This window comes from Oncorhynchus kisutch, linkage group LG28, assembly GCF_002021735.2.
Source record: "Oncorhynchus kisutch isolate 150728-3 linkage group LG28, Okis_V2, whole genome shotgun sequence".
Lineage (NCBI taxonomy): Eukaryota > Metazoa > Chordata > Actinopteri > Salmoniformes > Salmonidae > Oncorhynchus > Oncorhynchus kisutch.
In genome coordinates this window covers 20619991-20644143 of record NC_034201.2, presented here as the reverse complement: position 1 = coordinate 20644143, position 24153 = coordinate 20619991, and the positions used below count along the sequence as shown (strand labels likewise).

The 24153-nt window shown below is 43.0% G+C and overlaps 1 protein-coding gene across 1 annotated transcript; it reads right to left on the bottom strand.

The window, feature by feature from the left end:
• Positions 1–535: 535 nt before the first annotated feature.
• Positions 536–15508, bottom strand: LOC109873496 (receptor-interacting serine/threonine-protein kinase 4). Its single transcript, XM_020465161.2, has 8 exons — positions 15174–15508; positions 7455–7746; positions 5412–5560; positions 4624–4673; positions 3714–3872; positions 3475–3581; positions 2666–2894; positions 536–2436 (listed from the first exon to the last, which is right to left on the bottom strand). Exons 1-8 carry the CDS (start codon positions 15359–15361, stop codon positions 1055–1057), a joined length of 2556 nt encoding a protein of 851 aa, XP_020320750.1. The 5' UTR covers positions 15362–15508; the 3' UTR covers positions 536–1054.
• Positions 15509–24153: the final 8645 nt, after the last annotated feature.

Sequence of the window (24153 nt, the reverse complement as noted above, 5' to 3'; positions counted from 1 at the left end):
CACCACTAAGGATCACTTGGCAACAGGTGAGATAGACACACACACAAAACAAGGCCTCTGATTACACAAAACTCACCAATCAAATTTGTGGGACTCCGCAAACATGAGCTGTAAAAACAGGGCAATTACAAAGCTCACCAGGGCTCAGCTCAGGAGGGCTTCAGACTCGGGATACGACTCATCAAGAGGACCAGCCCTGCAAGCGTCAACAATGGCATGTTGGTTAAGGAGAGTGAGGTTTAGGAGTTTAAGTGGTCTGTGGAATGAGCCAACAGCCTGGAAAGGCAGACATGTTCCCCCCTCTTCACTCCACCCCCCTCCCACCTGCCTGGAATGTGATCCCCCCCGAGGGCAGTTCCCATGGCTGGTGCCAAGTTGAGCATGCTCTGTGGGGTCTGGGGGATAGGCAGGAGGCACAGATAAGAACAAAGCTGGCTGCAGATAGAGACATGCCCATTCTTGGCATGTGCCTGGCATTGAAGATGTCATTCACAGGCGCACATGGGTACACTCACAACACACACACACACACTTGTACTGACACTTGTTTTATTAGAGAATATAACTTATGGACAGGATGAACATACCAGCTAGAGTAAGTAGATGGGAAATGAAAATACAAATGAGCATTCCACAGATGTCAACCTTCTCTTACTGTACAGAAGGCAATGAATGTACGAATGTGCATATGCAAAGTAGAAACGTTACACTATTAATTAAGGGGAAAAACGTGACATGGAGTCTATATTTAACATGAAAGGAAAAAAGTAAATGATGATCCAAAAGATCTCATGGTTCTATATACAGTGTATTTACATTAAAGCATTCCTTCCCTGACAAGATACCAAGTAAGATAACAGGGGCTTTGAGAGGCCCAAAGCACCAAATAATCATAACATCTGGCAATGAATGATCAATCAAAGACGGACATAATAATAACACACAATCAATCAAAAATACTATGTACAAAAAACAGCTGGTCTCTTTAGCTTGGACACTTCTCCCATCACATCAATGGGGAAGGGAATAGAAGAGATCCCTGACTGTTTTCAATTCAAGGACAGTTCTGTACAATCCAGTCACTGGTTGACTCCCTCCTCTCAGCGGAGGACTCTGGACATTCGTTACCCTCACGCTCCGTCAGTTTCAAGATTACAACCTTCCTCTGGAGCTGCAAGGCCAACTGGCTAGGCCTACGAGCCAGGAGCTTTGGGCAGTCCTCTGCTGTTGGATGCAGGGTGTCCTGGGGGAAGGAGTCCTGTGGTACATCCTGTGGCAGGGGTATGGAGTCCTGTTGTAACTCTTGTGTATGTTGGGAGATGGAGTCCTGTGGTACTTCCGGTGATAGTTCCACCCCCTGGGCCAGAAGCATGCTGGTGATATCTGTATAGCCTCCCCTCACAGCCAGGTGCATAGGGGTGAGGCCCTGTTCGTCTGACAGACTAATAGCCTCAGGGCAGTGGACCAGAAGCGCTTTGAAGACCTCACAGTGGCCCCCTTCTGCCGCCAGGTGGCAGGGGGTACGCAGGGTCTGATTGGTGCAGTAGGGGTCTGCCCCTTCCTCCATCAGCATCTTCACTGTGGGCAAGTGGCCGCGTTGGGCAGCGAGGTGGAGGGCGGTAAGACCCTGGTCAGTCCGGGCCTGGATGTCTGCATTGTGCTTGACCAGGAGGCGGGAGGTGCTGGTGTGGCCTGTCTCAGCCGCCACGTGCAGGGGGGTGTGGAATCCCATGGAGGTCACGTGGACATCTGCCCCCAACTCTATCAGGATCCTTGCCACCCTGTACTGCCCCCTTTGGGAGGCCAGGTGCAGCGGTGTGCGCCCGTCAGTGGTCTGCCCATCTACGTCCGCTCCAGCCTGCTTCACCAGCAGTTTGGCAATGCCTAGGTGGCCCTGCCAGGCAGCCAGGTGAAGTGCCGTCCAGTCATCTCTGCCCTTCACGTGGACGTCTGCACCTCGGCTCAGCAGCACCCTGACCACGTTCTCTTGGCCATGCTGACAGGCGATGTGTGCAGGCGTGCGGCCCTGGGCGTCCGTCTCATTGATGGAGGCGCCGCGGTCCAGCAGCAGGCGGGTGATGGCCTCGTCCCCGTTCTGAGCAGCACAGTGCAGGGCCGTGTATTGGTCCTCGTCCCGAGCGTTGGCGTTGGTGCTCCGACGGCCCAGCAGTAGCTCGGCCAGGCCCTTCAGGTGCATCTCGGTAGCCAGGTGAAGTGGGGTGGAACCGCGAGCGTTGGCCAGGTTGGTGTTGGCGTGGTTGAGGAGCAGGAACTTGACGGCCTCCTCGTTGGCCTGCGTGACAGCGTGGTGGAGCAGGCTGCAGCCGCCCTCCAATAAGAGGTCCACGTCCTGAGGCTGCAGGATCTTCATCAGCTTGGACATGTCTTTGGTACGGATGGCGTCGCTCAGCTTCCTCCTCTGCACCTCCCCTGAGTCTAAACAACAAGGAGATAGAAGATACAGTATAGACTCAGGGCCAAAACGACAAAGAACCTGTCTGAAAGTTAATGAGACACTCCACATGCTCCAGAAGTCATTCAGAACTGTATTACTTATATGTAGGATATATGACCCTGATAAATAAGAATTCCTGTCATCTGTTAAAGAAAACCATGGACAATGCCACAATGTATTGACTACAATCACCATATCAGCCAGTCTTACCACAGCTATTCTCTTTCTCAAAGGAGAGGGTGATGGAGTCTTGAGAGGAGAAGGCAGAGTCTACAGAGGAGATCCCTGACAGTCTCTTGCTGGTGTTGTCTTTGCTGGGACAGCAGTCTTCTGTCACACGGTCAAAGCTCCGAGATATCCCAGAGTCCACCTGGCTCAGCAGCTCTGATAGGCTGTAGTCTTTCTCTGGCAGCATGGCTGATTTGGGCCTGACCGGTTTCTGCATTATCATAATTTTCACAATTTCACAGCATTATTCCAACCTCATAGTGTGGAAGTATATATAAAACACACAGAGAAATCACATTTTTGACTGCACTGGGCCTTTCAATAGTTTCTCTCAAACTCAGTCTTCATGCCTTTCTCCGACTGTTTATCATCACCAATATATCATCTTCACACATTGCACAATAACACCTGTAAATTCTGTCATATTTGGTCAACGGGTGTCGGTCAGTTTGTCACGTACATTGAGCACCAAACACAGAATGTGTCGCAACAGAGTTAACCAAGTTAAACAATGCTGCTGGACAGCATTCTTATTTCATGAGGAAACTGTTTGTCAGGATCAAACATTGACTGTATGTATTATGGAAACAATAACAGGTCCAGTACACAGGAAAGCAATCTCAAAAATAGGCACTCAGACATTCTGACATACCAGAGGGGTTTCTAATTACATTACAGAAGAACAACAAAGAAGACTGACAGAATACTATATAGCCTGGCATGTCAGGGAGAAGAAGGGGATAGAAATAACAGAGGAAGAAGGCAGGGGAATAGAAGTGTAGAGGTTATACCTTGTCAGTGGGTAGTCCATGGCAGTGGTTATTCTCGAGCTCAGGAGTTTGGGTCTTGGACTCCTCTTGGGGTTTAGAACACAGCTCCTCGGTTTCTGATGTGATTTCTGCAGACAGAAAACAACAAAGGTCAGGTTTGGTTCGGTGTACAGAATAGCATCCCTTAATTGGGTTCTTACTGCTTTGAGACACACACACCCACCCTTTAGAGACATAGGCCCCATTTGGTCTCTACTCACCCTGGAAGCTTGGTCTGGTGTCAGGTGAGGGGGCCCAGCAGCGTTGCATGAGGCACAGGAACCCCGTGCAGGCCTGGGGTCGACTCCGGGGCACAACATTGAGGTCAGGGCGCACCCCTCTTACCACCTTCACCATGATCTGCAGGATGTTGTTCTCCCCTGGAGGAAATAGAGGACATATGTTTCCAATCAACACAAGACATAAGACAAATTGATACACTTCATTCAATTCTCTACTGTTCATATGATACCTCAGTCCATAAGGTCTACTAAGGTCACATTACTCTAAATACAAATTAAATCCTTGATCATATCAATGAATTATTTCTTGATTGTGTGCTGTTGAAGGTATGGAGAAGCAACATAAACTAATCTGGGTAAGACTGACGCTAGTATGTACAGTTAATTATTATCATTATTATCATTCATGTGCGCTCAGATAAGGAAGGTGTATAGATGTTTTGTTTGTTTCCCACACCAGGCCTGAAAAAATCTCTTAGGCTTTCTTCTGTTAATGGTATCTTTGTTGTCATGGCGTTGGGACCAACCAGTCAGTCAATAATTCAAAGCAAACAGAGACAGTGGACTTAAACTTAAACGCTTCTTTGGTATCTCCGAGAGAGATTTACATGGTTATAAAATGTCATGCCGGAGTAAGCATACATGAAACACAGCCCTTATTTTAAGTGTTTCTAAAATCCCTCATGAGAAAAACAATTGGAATCATTTCCCTGTTTGACCGCTAGGTTTTATGGGTATAATGACACCTCCCCTGTGGGGCTCAATTGCAGTCCCGGAACATTGAGTTTAAGAAATACTAGGAGTGCATTTTATAAGACAAACCCTGAAGAACTACAAGGTGTCTTTACATGAGAACAGAATATCTATACATTTCCTCAACATGTCTCACCTTGGTAAGGTTTCTTTTGTGTGAGAATTCCCCAGATGACTATGGAAAAGCTGTAACAGGAAGAGAATAACAACAGTTCAGTATCAAGGCACACTGTCAAAAGTGATACATGATTGAATGACTGACTCACAGTGTACAAAACATTAGGAACACCTTGTAATATTGAGTTGCACCCCTTTTGCCCTCAGAAGTGCCTCAATTCATCAGGGAATGGACTCTACAAGGTGTTGATAGCGTTCCACAGGAATTCTACCCCATGTTGACTCCGGTTGTATCAAGTTGGCTGGATGTCCTTTGGATGGTGGACCATTCTTGATACACACGGGAAGCTATTGAGCGTGAAAAACCCAGCAGCGGTGCAGTTCTTGACACACTAAAACCGGTGCGCCTGGCATCTACTACCATACCCCGTTCAAAGGCACTTCAATCTTTTGTCTTAACCCTCTGAAAGGTACACATACACAATCCATGTCTCAGTTCTCAAGGATTAAAAATCATTCTTCAACCTGTCTCCTCCCCTTCATCTACATTGATTGAAGTGGATTTACATCAATAAGGGATCATAGCTTTCACCTGGTCAGTCTGTCATGGAAAGGGCAGGTATTCTTAATGTTTTGTAAACTCAGTGTAAATCCAATTCAGGTTCATATTGATTAAAACAAATTTTGTAAAACAAACAATGGAGGGAAGAAGTGAAAAAACAAAACATCATGACTAAGCATTAAACAGACAACGTTCCACCCCTCTGGCAGACAAGGACAGAGAGAAGTGAAGGTGAAGACACTCACCTGTAGACGTCATGCTTGGTTTCTGACACCCTGTCCTTCTCGATGATGCTCTCCGGCGGCAGGTAGGCAATGGTGCCACAGAACCCGTCACGGCTGATTTCATCAACCCTGGAGAGGCCGTTCCATCGTGCCAGACCAAAATCTGATATCTGAAGGGGGAGATGGGAGATACAGAACAGAACACAGCTTGTTAGGACAAGACCAACATCCGATTTCTAAGGGGGAGATGAGGATATACAGAACATATCTTATTAAGACAAGAACCCACTGGAACTCTCAGCCTTTCCCATTGTTCTTATGGTCATGGCTACCGTACCCTCAAGCTGATGGCTGAGCCCTCATTGTATTCTATGCATCCAGAGCCATGATGAGGTCAGAGGCAGTCACGTCCTGTTCTAGCCTGAGGGTGCCTCCCAGCCATGTCCTGTCCTAGCCTGACGGTGCCTCCCAGCCATGTCCTGTCCTAGCCTGAGGGTGCCTCCCAGCCATGTCCTGTCCTAGCCTGACGGAGCCTCCCAGCCATGTCCTGTCCTAGCCTGAGGGTGCCTCCCAGCCATGTCCTGTCCTAGCCTGAGGGTGCCTCCCAGCCATGTCCTGTCCTAGCCTGACGGAGCCTCCCAGCCATGTCCTGTCCTAGCCTGACGGTGCCTCCCAGCCATGTCCTGTCCTAGCCTGACGGTGCCTCCCAGCCATGTCCTGTCCTAGCCTGACGGTGCCTCCCAGCCATGTCCTGTCCTAGCCTGAGGGAGCCTCCCAGCCATGTCCTGTCCTAGCCTGAGGGTGCCTCCCAGCCATGTCCTGTCCTAGCCTGTGGGTGCTTTCCTTACCCTTCGTGTCAGAAGTTGAGACCCTGTTTGACTGAGTTACATGTGTGGGCGAGTAGCCGAACACAAACTCAGTCAGTGTTGGCAGAGTACCTCAGCCTGTTAAGACAGGCCCAGGCTACGTGTTTACATGGAGGTATTAAAACAGACAGGTTGAAGGAAGGTTCCCACCCATTTCTCCTCCACCTCCAACCATTAGTCATGCAGGGGGAGGTTGGAGATGAGGTGGGATGAAGGCTGGGCGGGAGACACCTTTCTGCCCGTAGCATGTGTGTCCAACAGGACGGCCATTTAAAGCAAAATGCAAGTGAATAATAGATTCCCTCCATACCTGTCAGCTGAAATTCATCCTTGAGTAAATCCTATTAAAAGGACTTGAAGATATTGCGTTTGGGCTGTTGTTTTAAAGAGTCATGCTACATCATTTGGGCTAAGGTTTAGTAAATACTCACTATCAGGTCAAATCTGACTTTTCTAACATTAGACAGTGTATTGATTTGACATATTTGGGTTGTTCCATGAAATAAGTGCCTTTTGTGTCTCTGATATTTTAAGTAGAAATTGTGCACCAATATTGAAATGTAAAATCCTGTTATATTAAATGAAGTGCCCTTTAGTATAGATCACATGGAAAATTCAATAAATCAGATGTTTAATATACAGTAAAGACTTGCTGAAGTGCCTAAATTCAGACGTTTAAACCCAACAAGTTTTCACCGTCATTGTAAAGCCCTAGTTACTTTGTTGCTTTGACAAAGTCATTTCTGAAGATTAAAAAATAACAATGTGATTAGTGATTCATTTTAAAGGTAACATTTTTTTAAATAAAAACTGTCACAAATTTTAAGGTAAATCCTGTTACTTGACCTAAACTGTCATTTTAATATGGTGATTAATATAAAATATTTTTTCTAAAAAACCATTGAACATCTAATAGTCAAATCATAGTGTAGAAGCAGATGAGCTGGTTCTACTGTTTTTGGCCATTTTCTGTGTACCACCAATCTTCTGAACCTGTAGCAGTAGTAACAGTAACAGAAGCAGTAGCAATACTGTAGGAGTGTTTGGTTGAGTTCGCCCGCCGCACCAGGGAGGCAGAATCCCAATTTAGAACCAATGCAATGTGTATTTCAGAAACAATTGTTTCAAATGTGCAAGCTCTTCCCACACAGCGCCCTGTGCGAACTCCAATGAACAAACCAAGTAAGTCGTCTCTCACCTTGACGTGGTAGTGTGCGTCCAGTAGGATGTTGGCAGGTTTTAGGTCCAGGTGCAGGAGGGGTGGGCTCATGCAGTGCAGGAAGTTCATGCCCACCGCCGTCTCGTGGATGATCCTGAAGCGCAGCTCCCAGGGCAGAGGCTCAGCAGCCAGCAGGGTCTCCAGGGAGCCTGTCTCCATGTACTCCATCACCAGGCCCTGGGGGTCCCCACAGATCCCATACACTGGCAGGATGTAGCGAAACTTAGCTGCCTCCATCTTCTTAGCCTCTTCCAGCAGCTCTGCTCGCTCCCTACAGAGGACATAGCGGTCTGTTAACTTACTTACCTACTTACTTAGCCTTCATTACGCCAAGTGGTGCAGAAAGGCCTTGTATACCTGTCTGTTCAGATTGAACTACATACTGTAACTCATACTGTACAGAGTAAAGGGAATTTAGGTTTAGCTGTCCTATAAACCTGCCCATCCATCTACATCCCTCGATTCACACCAAATTTATAAAATGCTGTTCTCTTATCTTACTAAGGCAGGTATTCTAAGCCTTGTTAAAACAGCACCATCTGGAATGCCTTTTACCATTGGCCCAAATTCAAACTTCGTTACACAGTAGAATTCAAGGAGACAACAAACTGAGATGCATGATTTTCCCCATGCATTAACTGGTCTCTCTGACATGCTAGGCCTTAATGACATTCCTCAGAGAGAGCCAGGCCAAAGCATCGAGGTCTGTGTGGAGTTGTGAACACAACTAACCTCTTGTTCTCTGTGCACGTTGTTCAACCTTTGCACAATTTCGTATTACCTTTATCAGTGTTAGCCTGGCTAGGCTAGCAGATGCAAACAGAGCAGTGTAGCCTATCACTACTGACCTCAATAGAGAGATCTCAAGGAGAGGTCCCTTTGAAAACAAACTCAGATTAAGCAGTTTATCTTCATGAATAATGAGTGTGTGCGGGAGTGTCTTCACTACAAATGAGCAATGACTTGGGTTTACAAAGGATTCATTAATGTCAAAACAGCATGCTGATGAGAACACTTTAAAAAGTAGTAGAAGCAGATCAAATTATGAAGTATAGTCGGTCTCTAAGGCAGCCATTTCTTTATGTTTGGAGGTGTCAATTATGAAATCATTCAAGTTCAATAAAAGTGCAAGCTTTCTCATCAAATAAATCTGACAAGAATTAAAAATCAGTGCAAATGTGTGGATTTAGGAGATTTTGGGGGGGGGGGCTGACAGTCATAATCACCTGGCATTACCCAGAAAACTCCTCAGCTCAGAAACCTTTCAAAACCAAACAATGACCCTTTTTATAAGGGAGAGGAGCCCAGCAAGACCGGTTCTGCAACTTCTCTTATTGTTTCCACCAAACATCGTCTGCATAGAAGGGAGTTGGGACCCAGTCAGACAAAGCTGGCTTTGAGTCAGAGGAGTGTTTGGATGCAGGGTGATGGCAGGCAAATTACAGTTCATGTACTTTTCAGATGTTCAGAGCAGATAGCATCTTTAGTTCAGGTTTAGTGGGTGCCATGAGTCTAGCTACCACGGATTGGAGATGGTTGTCATTGGTAAAGCTGAAGAACTTCCTCCTTCTGCTGTGTATCTGACATTTTCCTTTGTAAATGTTTTGCAAAAGCAGTAGGGTAGAAGTGAAATAAATGGTCATAGGAAGTAACATAATAAAACAATTTAAAGGAGGCAACAAATTCATGTTTGTGAGTGTCTGCTAAAGGGTGATTCAGTGCAAGTTAACCTGAGCATGCACAATTAAAAAGTTAGTCATTTCCAAATGAAATCACGTTCACAATGATCCTTTAGGTCTACATGTTGGTGTTCAGGCATTATATGACAAGTTTACGGAGGTGAAAGCATGAATTTTTACCATTGAAGAGTAGATGGCCAAGTCTCATATTTCATGGCTTTTAGAAGGGGCTCACAAAGCTTGTTTTTCCACTAACAGCTGCTCCCCAGTGTTAATTAAAAAGATGAGATGTTAATGAAGCAATACATACAAAATTGAAGTGTCTTCACTGTCTTGTAACACCCATTTGTTTTTTGTAAAACATGTGCCTTACATCGGATCATCTTGAAACGTTCTCTTTAAAGCTTTAACCAAGGTTTTATATGGTCTTTAACTGGTTTCTCTCTTTTCCTTGTCAGTATCCTTTTTCAGCATGACGATATCTGTAACATCCATAACGGTTGTGGATGTGATGGATATTGATTTATCCAATGGTGTAAAGTACTTAAGTAAAAAGTACTTTAAAGTACTACTTATCTAGTTTTTGGGGGGGTATCTGTACTTTACTATTTATATTTTTGACAACTTTTACTTTGCTACTATCCTAAAGAAAATAATAATTTTTTACTCCACACATTTTTCCTGACACCCAAAAGTACTCATTACATTTTGAATGCTTAGTAGGACAGAAAAATTGTCTAATTCACGCATTTATCAAGAGAACATCCCTGGTTATCCGTACTGCCTCTGATCTGGAGGACTCACTAAACACAAATGCTTCGTTCGGAAATTATGCCTGTAGTGTGCCCCTGGCTATCGATAAATTAAAAAACAAGAAACTTGTGCCATCTGGTTTGCTTAATATAAGCAATTTGAAATGATTTACACTTCTACTTTTGATACTTAAGTACATTTCTGCAATGACATTTACTTTTGATACCTAAGTATAAATCCAAATACTTTTAGACTTTTACTCAAGTGGTATTTTATGGGGTGACTTTCACTTCATTTTCTTGGTATCTTTACTTAAACTCAAGTATGACAATTGGGTACTTTTTCCACCAATGGATGTATCATACCATAGCTTCAGAAGCTTGTGCATTCAACACATTTTGTGTGCTTTTTCTGGGATGTATTCTTCAGACTTTTACTGAAACAATTGTTGATATCTTGAAAATGATATGTTGGAAAATATATGCTGAAATGCATTTCTCATACATGGCGGTACTGTTTTTTTTTAGATAGAAAGATGAGAAGTGTTTATCAACAATCTGTCAACTGTCCTGGAGTGTCTTTTTGAAATGAAAGCCCCCAAAAATATACTGACTTCGTCCAGTGTCCAGAAAAATGATTGGCAGTATATGGACATGTATATTGTTTTATTTGACATTTTGCTGCAATATATATATTTGTAATTGCAATTCAACCAGCACCATTCAAAAGTTTGGGGTCACTTAGAAATGTCCTTGTTTTGAAAAAAAAAGCAAATTTGTAATTAAATAGTACCCACAAAACACCAGCCTCAACGTCAACAGTGAAGAGGTTGCTGGGATGCTGGCCTTGTAGGCAGAGTTGCAAAGAAAAAGCAATATCTCAGACTGGCCAATAAAAATAAAAGATGTGCTTAAGAAGACAAACACTGGACAGAGGAACTCTGGCCTAGAAGGCCAGCATCCCGGGGTCGCCTCTTCACTGTTGACGTTGAGACTGGTGTTTTGCAGGTACTATTTAATAAAGCTGACATTTGAGGACTTGTGAGGTGTCTGGTTCTCATACTAGACACTGTAATGTACTTGTCCTCTTGCTCAGTTGTGCATTGCAGCCTCCCACTCCTCTTTCTATTCTGGTTAGAGCCAGTTTGCGCTGTTCTGTGAAGGGAGTTGTACACAGCGTTATACAAGATCTTCAATTTCTTGGTAATTTCTCACATGGAATAGCCTTCATTTCTCAGAACAAAAACAGACTGACGAGTTTCAGAAGAAAGTTATTTGTTTCTGGCCATTTTGAGCTTGTAATCGAACCTACAAATGCTGATACTCCAGTTACTCAATTAGTCGAAAGAAGGACAGTTTTATGCTTCTTTTTCAGCTGTGCTAACATAACTGAAAAAGGGTTTTAGCCTTTTAAAATTATAAATTTGGATTACCTAACACAACATGCCATTGGAACACAGGAGTGATGGTTGCTGTTAATGGGCCTCTGTACCCCTATGTAGATATTCCATGAGAAATCTGCCATTTCCAGCTACAATAGTCAATCACAACATTAACAATGTCTACACTGTATTTCTGATTGATTTGATGTTATTTTAATTAACAAAAAAAGTTGTATTTCTGAGTAAAATAACAGTTGAAGTCGGAGGTTTATGTACACCTTAGCCAAATACATTTAAACTCAGTTTTTCACAATTCCTGACATTTAATCCAAGTAAATATTCCCTGTTTTAGGTCAGTCAGGATCACCACTTTACTTTAAGAATGTGAAATGTCAGAATAATAGTAGAGAGAATGATTTATTTCAGCTTTTATTTCTTTCATCACATTCCCAGTGGGTCAGAAGTTTACATACACTCAATTAGTATTTGGTAGCATTGCCTTTAAATTGTTTAACTTGGGTCAAACGGTTCGGGTTGCTTTCCACGAGCTTCCCACAATAAGTTGGGTGAATTTTGGCCCATTCCTCCTGACAGAGCTGGTGTAACTGAGTCAGGTTTGTAGGCCTCCTTGCTCACACACAATTTTTCAGTTCTGCCCACAAATTTTCGACAGGTCAATACCTTGACTTTGTTGTCCTTAAGCCATTTTGCCACAACTTTGGGAGCATGCTTGGGGTCATTGTCCATTTGGAAGATAGAATTTTGAACAAGCTTTAATATCCTGACATGTTGCTTCAATACATCCACTTCATTTTCGTTCCTCATGATGCCATCTATTTTGTGAAGTGCACCAGTCCCTCCTGCAGCAAAGCACCCCCACAACATGATGCTGCCACCCCTGTGCTTCACGGGTGGGATGGTGTTCTTCAGCTTGTAAGCCTCCCCCTTTTTCCTCCAAACATAACGATGGTCATTATGGCCAAACAGTTTTATCAGACCAGAGGACAATTCTCCAAAAAGTACGATCTTTGTCCCAATTTGCAGTTGCAAACCGTAGTCTGGCTTTTTTATGGCGGTTTTGGAGCAGTGACTTCTTCCTTGCTGAGCGGCCTTTCGGGTTATGTCAATATAGGACTCGTTTTACTGTGGATATAGATACTTTTGTACCTGTTTTCTCCAGCATTTTCACAGGGTCCTTTGTTGTTGTTCTGGGATTGAATTGCACTTTTCGCACCAAAGTACATTAATTTCTAGGAGACAGAATGTCCCCTTCCTGAGTGGTATGACGGCTGCGTGGTCCCATGGTGTTTATACTTGCGTACTATTGTTTGTATGGTACCTTCAGGCGTTTGGAAATTGTTCCCAAGGATCAACCAGACTTGTGGAGGTCTACAAAAAAATTCTGAGGTCTTGGCTGATTTCTTTTGATTTTCCCATGATGTCAAGCAAAGAGGCACTGAGTTTGAAGATTGGATGTATTTCAAGGCCTCAGGTACACCTCAAATTGACTCAAATTATGTCAATTAGCCTATCAGAAGCTTCTAAAGCCATGACATCATTTTCTGGAATTTTCCAAGCTGTTTGAAGGCACAGTCAACTTAGTGTATGTAAACTTCTGACCCACTGGAATTGTGATACAGTGAATTATAAGTGAAATAATCTGTCTGTAAACAATTGTTGGAAAAATTACTTGTGTCATGCACAAAGTAGATGTCCTAACTGACTTGCCAAAACTATAGTTTGTTTACAAGACATTTGTGGAGTGATTGAAAAACGAGTTTTAATGACTCCAACCTAAGTGTATGCAAACTTCTGACTTCAACTGTATGTGTATGACAAAAAAATGACATATTAGGGTATGGTGCATGGCTTGTATACTATTCAGGCTACGTGTAATTATGCAATCTTAAGGTTCTATGCCTTTTGCTGACATTTTAAAAACATTCCAAATGGCATGTGTTTATGATAGATATCTATCAAAAAATCTAATTTGAATGTGTATTTCAGACTAATATCTATAACAGTTGTTTTTACACAAAAAAGTAATAATGTACATTTCAATTTTTTTTATTTTTTAGTAATGTGTTCAGCCATGCCTTTCCTTCAAAACAGCAATCCATGTTTTGACCTAAGACTTACAAACTCAGACTTTTGCTAATACAGTACGTTCAGTCTCCCCAAAAAGCTTGTCCATTTCACGTAACATTCATAACGCTTCTTATTTGCTTTACTTCGCCAAAATGTCAATATTTACAAGTCTGCTTTTTTGGGTATACACTCCCCCCAAGGAGTACTGTAGACACACATCAACATTTGTATTTATATTTATTCCATTCTGTGAGACATTTAAGTTCTGATTTTGTGTGCAAATGTAATGCCAATAACACTGTAATCACCTTAAATGATTAAAATGTCATTTAAAAGTGCCTGTGACAGTGAACAAATCCTTCAACAAGTTCTCAATGGCAGAAAGTTCAGCATTCGGTCTGTCGATATATAGTCTCAAGTGAAATTAAGTTTTGCCGCAACCTGATCCAATCATTGTCTTCAAAGCTGTAAAAGCTCTCAAATGACAGATGGTCATTATGGTTAAAGTGTTCTACATTATAAGCCCATTGAACAGTCTTCCCAACCTCTTACACCTTTAGAAACATTAACTTGATATGACACCAAAAATTTACAAATGCACTAACATTCTCCACTGCTGATGAATGTAAAGCCACCATTTCATAAGCAACACCTTTTGTGCCAAAGGAATGAAAGGACATTGTACAGATTTTTTAAACACATCCACTCCGGTTAATTTTTAAATCAAGTAGAAAGTAGGAAACTAATAATGAGAGTAAAAGAATAGCTGATAGTCCTCTTTGAGGCTCCAGGGGGGGCTCAGGTGTATACTACATCCAAGATGGTGGAGTGGAAACATCCGTTAAGAAGAGGGTAGGGTGACAGGATGGGGACAGGATGTTCTTCTGAAGGGGGCAGCTGAGCTAGGCCTCTCGTGTTTCCTCCTGCTGTTGGCATACATGTGAAAGGTCATGGGTCACCCACGCAAGAGGGCATGCCTTCAAAGCAGTCTCAATTCGTTTGGGGCATGGATTACATGGTGTTGAAAGCATTCTCCAGGGATGCTGGCACATGTTGACTCCACACCTTCCTAATATTGATTTTTTTTTGCCCTCAGAACAGCCTCAAGTCGTTGGGACATGGACTCTACAAGGTGTCAAAACATTCCACAGTGAGGCTGGCCCATGTTGACTCCAATGCTTCCCACAGTTGTCAAGTTGGCTGGATGTCCTTTGTGTGGTGGACCATTTTTGATACAAACGTGAAACTGTTGAGCGTGAAAAACCCAGCAGCGTCACAATTCTTGACACAAACCGGTGCCTGGCACCTACCACCATACTCTGTTTAAAGGCACTTCAAACTTTGTTTTTTCCCATTTACCCTCTGAATGGCACACATACACAATCCATGTCTATTGTTTCAAGACTTAAAAATCCTTCTTTAACCTGTCTCCTCCCCTTCATCTTCACTGATTTGAAGTGGATTTAACAAGTGACATCAATAAGGGATCCTAGCTTTCACCTCGTCAGTCTGTAATGGAAGGAGCAGGTGTTCTTAATATTTTGTACACTCATTGTATGTCCACCATCCATGAGTCCGTGACATAAGGCTGAATAAGCATGTTGCCCAGTTCACAGCGTACCTCACACCCTTAGATAGGAGGATCAAACTCATAATCACATAGAACTACAACTTCTTACTCTGAAGCCCACAGATGATATCGACCAGATATCATGGAGTCTAGGCTTAAATACTTGAAACAACATTCTTCATACCCCCACACACAATGAATCCCAGAATAACAGCTGTCCCACTCACTTGTCATCTACATGAAGGCAGGGAGGGCACTTGATAGCCAGCCATGTTTTCCACTGTACATGCCGGACTTTGTATACTTGTCCAAATCCGCCCGAGCCTATCTTCTCCCAGCTCCCAAACTCAGAGGAGTCAAAGGTTCTCAGTAGCCCCATATTCCCATGGGAAGGATCCGGAACATCCATATCCATCTTTAGAAAGGCTTTAATAGTGTTGAAATCCCCAAATCCTTATTTTTTCCTCTAACACACATTCAGAAGAACTAAACATACACACACATGCCTACTGAGAGCTTCCTTCCTTGTTTTTTTCCACCCTCTTGTCTGACTCAGTCTGGCCCCTCCTTCTTTTCAGGTGAAAGCAGGGGAAGGGCCAGTAGATGTGACATCATTTCCTGGGTCTGGCCAGACAGACCAAACACCAGCCTTTCCAGGGAGCATTCAACACTGAACCAGTTTGTCAAAGAGCTCGAGTCCCAACTCTCCTATTTCTGCCCAGAAAAAAGAACAGAACAGTGGAACAGTGGAATGTTGGCATATCACCCAACACCTTTCTCCCTCTGATAACCATAACACTAGTAAAGACCCTGTAAATATCCTGAGGAGACATGGGAAATATCCTTTAAAAAAATGTGTTACATGATATCACCCATATGTCTCTGATTTGGAATGTGTGGGTTCATATGAGAAGTATACTAACCTATTCATGAGGTATCCAAACCCACAAGCCTTGTCATAAACCTGCCTGATTCCTTTCCTGTCCACACTGTGTGAGACATGCCAGTGATTCAGCAGGTGTCATATACAGTACCAGTCAAACATTTGGACACCACTACTCATTGTAAGGTTTTTCTTTATTTTTCCTATCTTCTATATTGTAAAATAATAGTGAAGACATCAAAACTAGTAAATTACACATATGGAATCATGTAATAACCAAGTTTATTTTGATTTTGTTATATTTTATATTCTTCAATGTAGCCACCCTTTGCTTTGATGTCACCTTTGCACACTCTTGCATTCTCTCAACCAGCTTCACCTGGAATGCTTTCCAACAGTCTTGAAGTAGTTCCCACATGTGATGATCACTTGTTGGCTGCTTTTCCTTCAATCTGCGGTCCAACTCATCCCAAACAATCTCAAATAGGTTGAGGTCGGGTGATTGTGGAGGCCAGGTCATCTGATGCAGTACTCCAATAATCTTCTTCTTGGTCAAATAGCCCTTACACAACCTGGAGGTGTGTTGGGTTATTGTCCTGTTGAAAAATATATATAGTTCCACTAAGCCCAAACCAAATTGGATGACGTATCGCTGCAGAATGCTGTGATAGCCAGGCTGGTTGAATTCTAAATAAATCACTGACAGTGTCACCACCAAAGCACCCCCACACCTCCTTCTCCATGCTTCACGGTGGGAACCACACATGCGGAGATCATCCGTTCACCTACTCTGCGTCTCACAAATACATGGCAGTTGGAACCAAAAATCACAAATTTGCCTCATCAGACCAAAGGACAGATTTCCACCGGTCTAAGGTCCATTGCTCGTGTTTCTTGGCCCAAGCAAGTCACTTTTTATTATTGGTGTCCTTTAGTAGTGGTTTCTTCGCACCAATTCAACCATGAAGGCATGCTTCACGCAGTCTCCTCTGAACAGTTGACATTGAGATGTGTCTGTTACTTGAACTGTGTGAAGCATTTATTTGGGCTGCAATTTCTGAGGCTGGCAACTCCAACGAATGTATCCTCTGCAGCAAAGGTAACTCTGGGTCTTCCTATCCTGTGGCGGTCCTCAGGAGAGCCAGTTTCATCAGAGCGCTTGATGGCTTTTGCGACTGCACTTGAAGAAACTTTCAAAGTTCTTCAAATTTTCCATTTTGACTGACCTTCACGTCTTTAAGTAATGATGGACTGCCATTTCCCTTTGCTTATTTGAGCTGTTTTTGCCATAGTATGGACTTGGTCTTTTACCAAATAGGGCTATACTCTGTATACCACCCCTACCTTGTCACAACACAACTGACTGGCTCAAATGCATTAAAGGAAAGAAATTCAACAAATTAACTTTTAACAAGGCACACCTGTTCATTTAAATGCATTCCAGGTGACTACCTAATGAAACTGGTTGAGAGAATGCCAAGTGTGTCCAAAGAGGTCATCAAGGCAAAGGGTGGCTACTTTGAAGAATCTAAAATCCATTTTGATTTGTTGAACACTTTTTTGTTTACTACGCGATTCCTTATGTGTTATTTAATAGTTTTGATGTCTTCACTATTATTCTACAATGTAGAAAAAAGTAAAACAAATTAAGAAAAAAACCCTGGAATGATTAGGTGTGTCCAAACTGTTGACTGGTACTGTATATCAGCAAACTTGATGAACAATAACAATTTTAGTAGAGAAGAATTGTTTCTCAAAAGTATCACGTTTATAGAAGCTCCTCCATGAATGAAAAAGTATTATCTATCATGGGAATGGGTTAAAAATCTTTTATTTTATTCTGGGGGAAATCCCCAAAACATCTATGATTTTTCTTACAATAGTATCCCTTTTCAATCCGAGTTTCCACAGACCCCCCTCGATCGACAGAACAACTTCTTATCCTGATTTATATTAACATAGAGGGGTGACCAGATGTATGTGGGAAATAATAATGGGATCATAGTCTTTTATGAGGGACCCTACTTCACACCACAGTGATGCACATCACCACTGAGACAGAGCTAATTGTTTAATGCCTGGGGCTAATAGACACAACAAACACTTCACATATCTCATAGGAACATTAACATTAACAACATTTGAAGGTGTGAACCCTGAGAATGAGGGTCGTTTCAGATGATGGTCCATCTAGTCCACACCTCATGTTAACCCACCTTATTGTGGGTTTTGACACACCTTGTTCCATGACTGTGGAAAGAGACAATAGCTAGATCCATACAGACTGAAGCCCTATGATCCTTTAAACACCTTTCTTAGACAGAATATCTTTGCATAATCTAATGCTGATGTCAAGCACTCTGTTCGGGGTCTCTCAGACAAATCACATTTGTGAAGATAGCACTCCCTTCTGGTTGATCCAGGTTCTGACTGCTGGTGGGAAGCTATAGGTGTAAAACAGTTGGAAAGACTGACTGGTTCTTTTGATAAACATACAGTACCAGTCTAAAGTTTGGACACACCAACTCATTCAAGTGTTTTTCTTAATTTTTTGCAAATTTTCTACATTGTAGAACAGTAGTGAATACATCAAAACAATGAAATAACACATACGGAATCATGTGGTAACCAAAACAAACAAATGAAAATATTTTTTAGATTCTTCAAAGTAGCCACCCTTTGCCTTGATGACAGCTTTGCACACTCTTGGAATTCTCTCAACTATCTTCACCTGGAATGCTTTTCCAACAGTCTTGAAGGAGTTCCCGCATATGCTGAGCACTTGTTGGCTGCTTTTCCTTCAATCTGCAGTCCAACTCATCCCAAACCATCTCAATTGGGTTGAGGTCAGGTGATTGTGGATGCCAGGTCATCTGATGCAGCACTCCATTACCCTCCTTCTTGGTCAAATAGCCCTTACACAGCCTGGAGGTGTGTTGGGTCATTGTCCTGTTGAAAAACAAATGATAGTCCCACTAAGCCCAAACCAGATGGGATGGCGTATCACAGCAGTATGCTGTGGTAGCCAGGCTGGTTAAGTATGCCTTGAATTCTAAATAAATCACAGACAGTGTCACCAGCAAAGCACCCCCAAACCATCACACCTCCTATTCCTCCGTGGGAACCATACATGCGGAGATCATCCGTTCACCTACTCTGTCTCACAAAGACAAAGCGTTTGGAACCACAAATCTCAAATTTGCACTCATCAGACCAAAGGACAGATTTCCACCTGTCTAATGTCCATTGCTTGTGTTTCTTGGCCAGAGCAAGTCTCTTCTTATTATTATTGGTGTCCTTTAGTAGTGGTTTCTTTGCACCAATTCGACCAAGAAGTCTCCTCTGAACAGTTGATGTTGAGATGTGTCTGTTACTTGAACTCTGTGAAGCATTTATTTGGGCTGCAATTTCTGAGGCTGGTAACTCCAATGAACTTATCCTCTGCAGCAGAGGTAACTCTGGGTCTTCCTATCCTGTGGTGGTCCTCATGGGAGCCAGTCATCATAGAGCTTGATGGTTTTTGCGACTGCACTTGAAGAAACTTTAAAAGTTATCAACATTTTCCAGATTGACTGACCTTCATGTCATAAAGTAATGATGGACTGTCATTTCTGCCTTGCAGTGGTGGAAAAAGTACTCAATTGTCACACTAGAGTAAAAGTAAAGATATCTTAATAGAAAATGACTCATGTAAAAGTGAAAATCACCCAGTAAAATACTACTTGAGTAAAAGTCTAAAAGTATTTGGTTTTAAATGTACTTAAGTATCAAAAGTAAAAGTATAAACCATTTCAAATTCCTTATATTAAGCAAACCAGACAGCACCATTCATTATTTTTTTTGATGGATAGCCAGGGGTACACTTCAACACTCAGACATAATTTACAAACAAAGCATTTGTGTTTAGTGAGTCCACCAGATCAGAGGCAGTGGGGATGACCAGGGATGTTCTCTTGATAGGTGTGTGAATTGGACCATTTTCCTGTCAAAATGTAATGAGTACTTTTGGGTGTCCTGGAAAATGTATGGAGTAAAAAGAACATTATTTTCTTTAGGAATGTAGTGAAGTAAAAGTTGGAAAAAAATATAAATAGTAAAGTACAGAAACCCCCCAAAACTACTTAAGAAGTACTTTACACAACTGATTCCAGGTGACTACCTCATGGAGCTGGTTGAGAAAATGCCAAGAGTGTGCAAAGCTGTCATCAAGGCAAAGGGTGGCTACTTCGAAGAATCTCAAATACAAAATATATTTTGATTTGTTTAATACTTTCTTGGTTACTACATGATTCCATATGTGTTATTAAATAGTTTTGATGTCTTCACTATTATTCTACAATGTAGAAAAAAGAAACACCCTTGAATGAGTAGGTGTCCAAACTTTTTACTGGAATGTACATTACATGCATCTGAGATGAAGGGAGTTATTGGAGCCTTGGGCAATGCTTTGGGAAGATGACCCCCATTCTGTAAGGGGATTAACACATCAATCTGATTACAATGATACCAGCCAGCCAGCCGAGTTTGCCAGTTGGGTAAATCAGAACCCAGGCTAGAAATAGTCTAGAAAACAAGTACATTTGCAGTGCACTAAATTTTCACATTTATTCTCCATCTAATAAACATTGATGTTTAGACAGAAACAGAAATGAGCTTAACACATATTTATTTTTTGAGACATTTCATTGAAAAACTGTTATAAAAAGGCTTCCAGTATTTCTTTGACAATTTCTCAAAAACAATCTGATGCTTCAATGCTTTCCGATACATTTTTTGTTTTATTTTTTACATCTGATTATCTCTACTGGTTAAATGCTCTGTGTCTTGGCTGCTCGACACTCATGATCTACTCATAAAGAACACTTAGACTATCATCTAATTGTCTTCTTTAAACCTGTTGTGCAAGGCATTCAAAGTCATGTGCCAAAATCATTTCATATTCTTCTTTTAACCCCCAATGAGTGAATCAGAGAATTCCTAAAAGTCATACACTTTTTTTTCATTTCAATAAAATGAAATAATTCTGTAATATACGATATGATCAAAAGTATATGGACACGTGCTCGTCGAACATCTCATTTCAAAATCATGGGCATTAATATGGAGTTGGACCCCCTTTGCTGCTATAACAGCCTCCACTCTTGTGGGAAGGCTTTCCATTAGATGTTGGAACATTGCTGCCAGGACTTGCTTCCATTCAGCCACAAGACCATTAGTGAGGCACTGATGTTGGGCAATTAGGCCTGGCTCGCAGTCTGCATTTCAAATCATCACAAAGGTGTTTGATGGGGTTGAGGTCAGGGCTCTGTGTAGGCCAGTCAAGTTCTTCCACACCAATCTTGATAAACCATTTCTGTATGGACCTCGTTTTGTGCACAGGGGCATTGTCCTGCTAAAACAGGAAAGGGCCTTCCCTAAACTGTTGCCACAATGTTGGAAGCACAGAATCGTCTAGAATGTCATTGTATACTGTAGCGTTAAGATTTCCCTTCCCTGGAACTAAGGGGCCTAGCCCAAACCATGAAAAACAGCCCCAGACCATTATTCCTCCTCCACCAAACTTTACACTTGGCACAGCAGGTAGCCTCTCCTGGCTTCTGCCAAACCCAGATTTGTCCACTCCATAGAACGAATTTCCACTACTTGAGAGTCTAATTGTGGCGAGCTATACACCACTCCAGCCGATGCTTGGTATTGTGCATGGTGATATTAGGTGTGGTGCGGCTGCTCGGCCATAGAAACCCATTTCATTAAGCTCCTGAAGAACAGTTATTGTGCTGAAGTAGCTTCCAGAGGCAGTTTGGAACTCATTAGTGAGTGTTGCAACCGAGGAAGGACGATTTTTACGTGCTCTGCGCTTAATAAGCACTCGACGGTTACATTCTGGGAGTTTGTGTGGCCTACCACTTCCCAGCTGAGCTGTTGTTACTCCTAGCTGTTTCCACTTCACAATAACAGCACTTACAGTTGACCAGTGAAGCTCTGGCAGGGCAAAATTTGGTGGCATCCAATGACGGTGCCACGTCACTGAGCTCTTTAGTAAAGCCATTCTACTGCCAATGTTTGTCTATGGAGATTGCATGGCGGTGTGCTCAATTTTATACACCTGTCAGCAAAGGGTGTGACTGAAATAGCTGAATCCACCAATTTGAAGTGGTGTCCACATTCCTTTGTATATATAGTATGTAAATATTGTGAGACATGCATGTTTAAAATTCACAAATGATTCAATAGCATACTTTTGTTTATGTTGATAAGTCAACCTGTGCAGTTTTGACCAAAGAAGCAATGCAGCAAAATAATTTTAACTGTAAACATCTTCCTCTATGTTTTGTTTTTTTACAATAAAAGAAAGGAATAACTAATGTTGACGTAAGACAAAGTGGCTCTTGGTTCTAGTAAATGCTATCATCCTCCATCAATGTGCTCTTGTTCCAGGGATGTATTTTGGGGGGAATGTAACATAGGCATTTCGGTGACAGTGTTCAAGGTCTCTAGTCCACATAGGCCTTCATAATAAGAATCGGCATACCATGTGTGTAGACTATCCACTATCCTTCACCTTCACCAGGACTGTGAGGTGACCAGCACCTCCCCTCTCCAGTCTAGTAGCTGAACATATGCTGTGTTGTGTTGGCCTGCTGCTGCGCTGCATGGGATTGTATAGCCTGCACTGGGGTTTGGGTCTCAGAGTCCTGGGCATCACCTGGAGCCCCCTCCACCACAGGGGTGACCTGGAACCCCTCAGCCTGCGTGACGGGCCTCCAGGCCAAGGTGGGGGCTTCCAGGAGTTGGCCCTGGATTGGGTTGACGAAGGTGGGCAGGTTGATGAAGTGGGCGACCGACTGTGGCCCAGTTCCGTCACCACCTGGCTCCACCGTCTCGGCTGTGAGCCGGTTGTGTAGCATTGCGGAGCCAGTGACTGCGTCAAAGGTGACAGTGTCTAGGGTGAGGGGCCGGTGGTCACTTGCCGTCAGGTGGCCCACGGCTACGGGCTGCAGGCTGGTGAACTGGGAAGGGGCATGGGAGGTGATGGGGGTGACACTGTGATGTTGGTACAGGAGGCTGAGGACGCGTGGGGGTTGGCTTGCACCACCACCTACAACAACAGCACCAGTCACATTGGGTCAGATACTACTACTAACAGTATGATAGGCTCACACAATCTACAATCTGTAAGCACAACCCCCACCTGTGGACGTCGGGCCCTCATACCACCCTCATGGAGGTTTTTGACCGTTTGAGTAGACACATGCACATTTGTGGACTGCTGGAGGTCATTTTGCAGGGCTCTGGCAGTGCTCCTCCTGCTCCTCCTTGCACAAAGGCGGAGGTAGCGGTCCTGCTGCTGGGTTGTTGCCCTCCTACGGCCTCCTCCACGTCTCCTGATGTACTGGCCTGTCTCCTGGTAGCGCCTCCATGCTCTGGACACTACGCTGACAGACACAGCAAACCTTCTTGCCACAGCTCGCATTGATGTGCCATCCTGGATGAGCTGCACTACCTGAGCCACTTGTGTGGGTTGTAGACTCAGTCTCATGCTACCACTAGAGTGAAAGCACCGCCAGCATTCAAAAGTGACCAAAACATCAGCCAGGAAGCATAGGAACTGAGAAGTGGTCTGTGGTCACCACCTGCAGAACCACTCCTTTATTGGGGGAGTCTTGCTAATTGCCTATAATTTCCACCTGTTGTCTATTCCATTTGCACAATAGCATGTGAAATTTGTCAATCAGTGTTGCTTCCTAAGTGGACAGTTTGATTTCACAGAAGTGTGATTGACTTGAAGTTACATTGTGTTGTTTAAGTGTTCCCTTTATTTTTTTGAGTAATATATATATATACATACGTATACACATATATATATATATATATACATACGTATACAAGAGGCCTAACTGAGTGCCTCTTTGCTTGACATCATGGGAGAATCAAAAGAAATCAGCCAAGACCTCAGAAAAAAACATTGTAGACCTCCACAAGTCTGGTTCATCCTTGGGAGCAATTTCGAAACGCCTGAAGACACCACGTTCATCTGTACAAACAATAGTATGCAAGTATAAACACCATGGGACCACGCAGCCGTCATACCGCTCAGGAAGGAGACGCGTTCTGTCTCCTAGAAATGAATGTACTTTGGTGCGAAAAGTGCAATTCAATCCCAGAACAAGAGCAAAGGACCTTGTGAAGATGCTGGAGGAAACAGGTACAAAAGTATCTCTATCCACAGTAAAATGAGTCCCATATCGACATAACCTGAAAGGCCGCTCAGCAAGGAAGAAGCCACTGCTCCAAAACATCTCAAGACATCAGTCTTAAAGTTT

Excerpts from the sequence above, each read along its gene's own strand:
- LOC109873496 (XM_020465161.2), bottom strand. The coding sequence starts at position 15,361 with ATGGATATGGATGTTCCGGATCCTTCCCATGGGAATATGGGGCTACTG. Across the intron at positions 4,674-5,411 it reads ACCAAGCATGACGTCTACAG|CTTTTCCATAGTCATCTGGG; the intron begins GTGAGTGTCTTC and ends TTCCTGTTACAG. Across the intron at positions 3,582-3,713 it reads CACCAGACCAAGCTTCCAGG|AAATCACATCAGAAACCGAG; the intron begins GTGAGTAGAGAC and ends TTCTGTCTGCAG.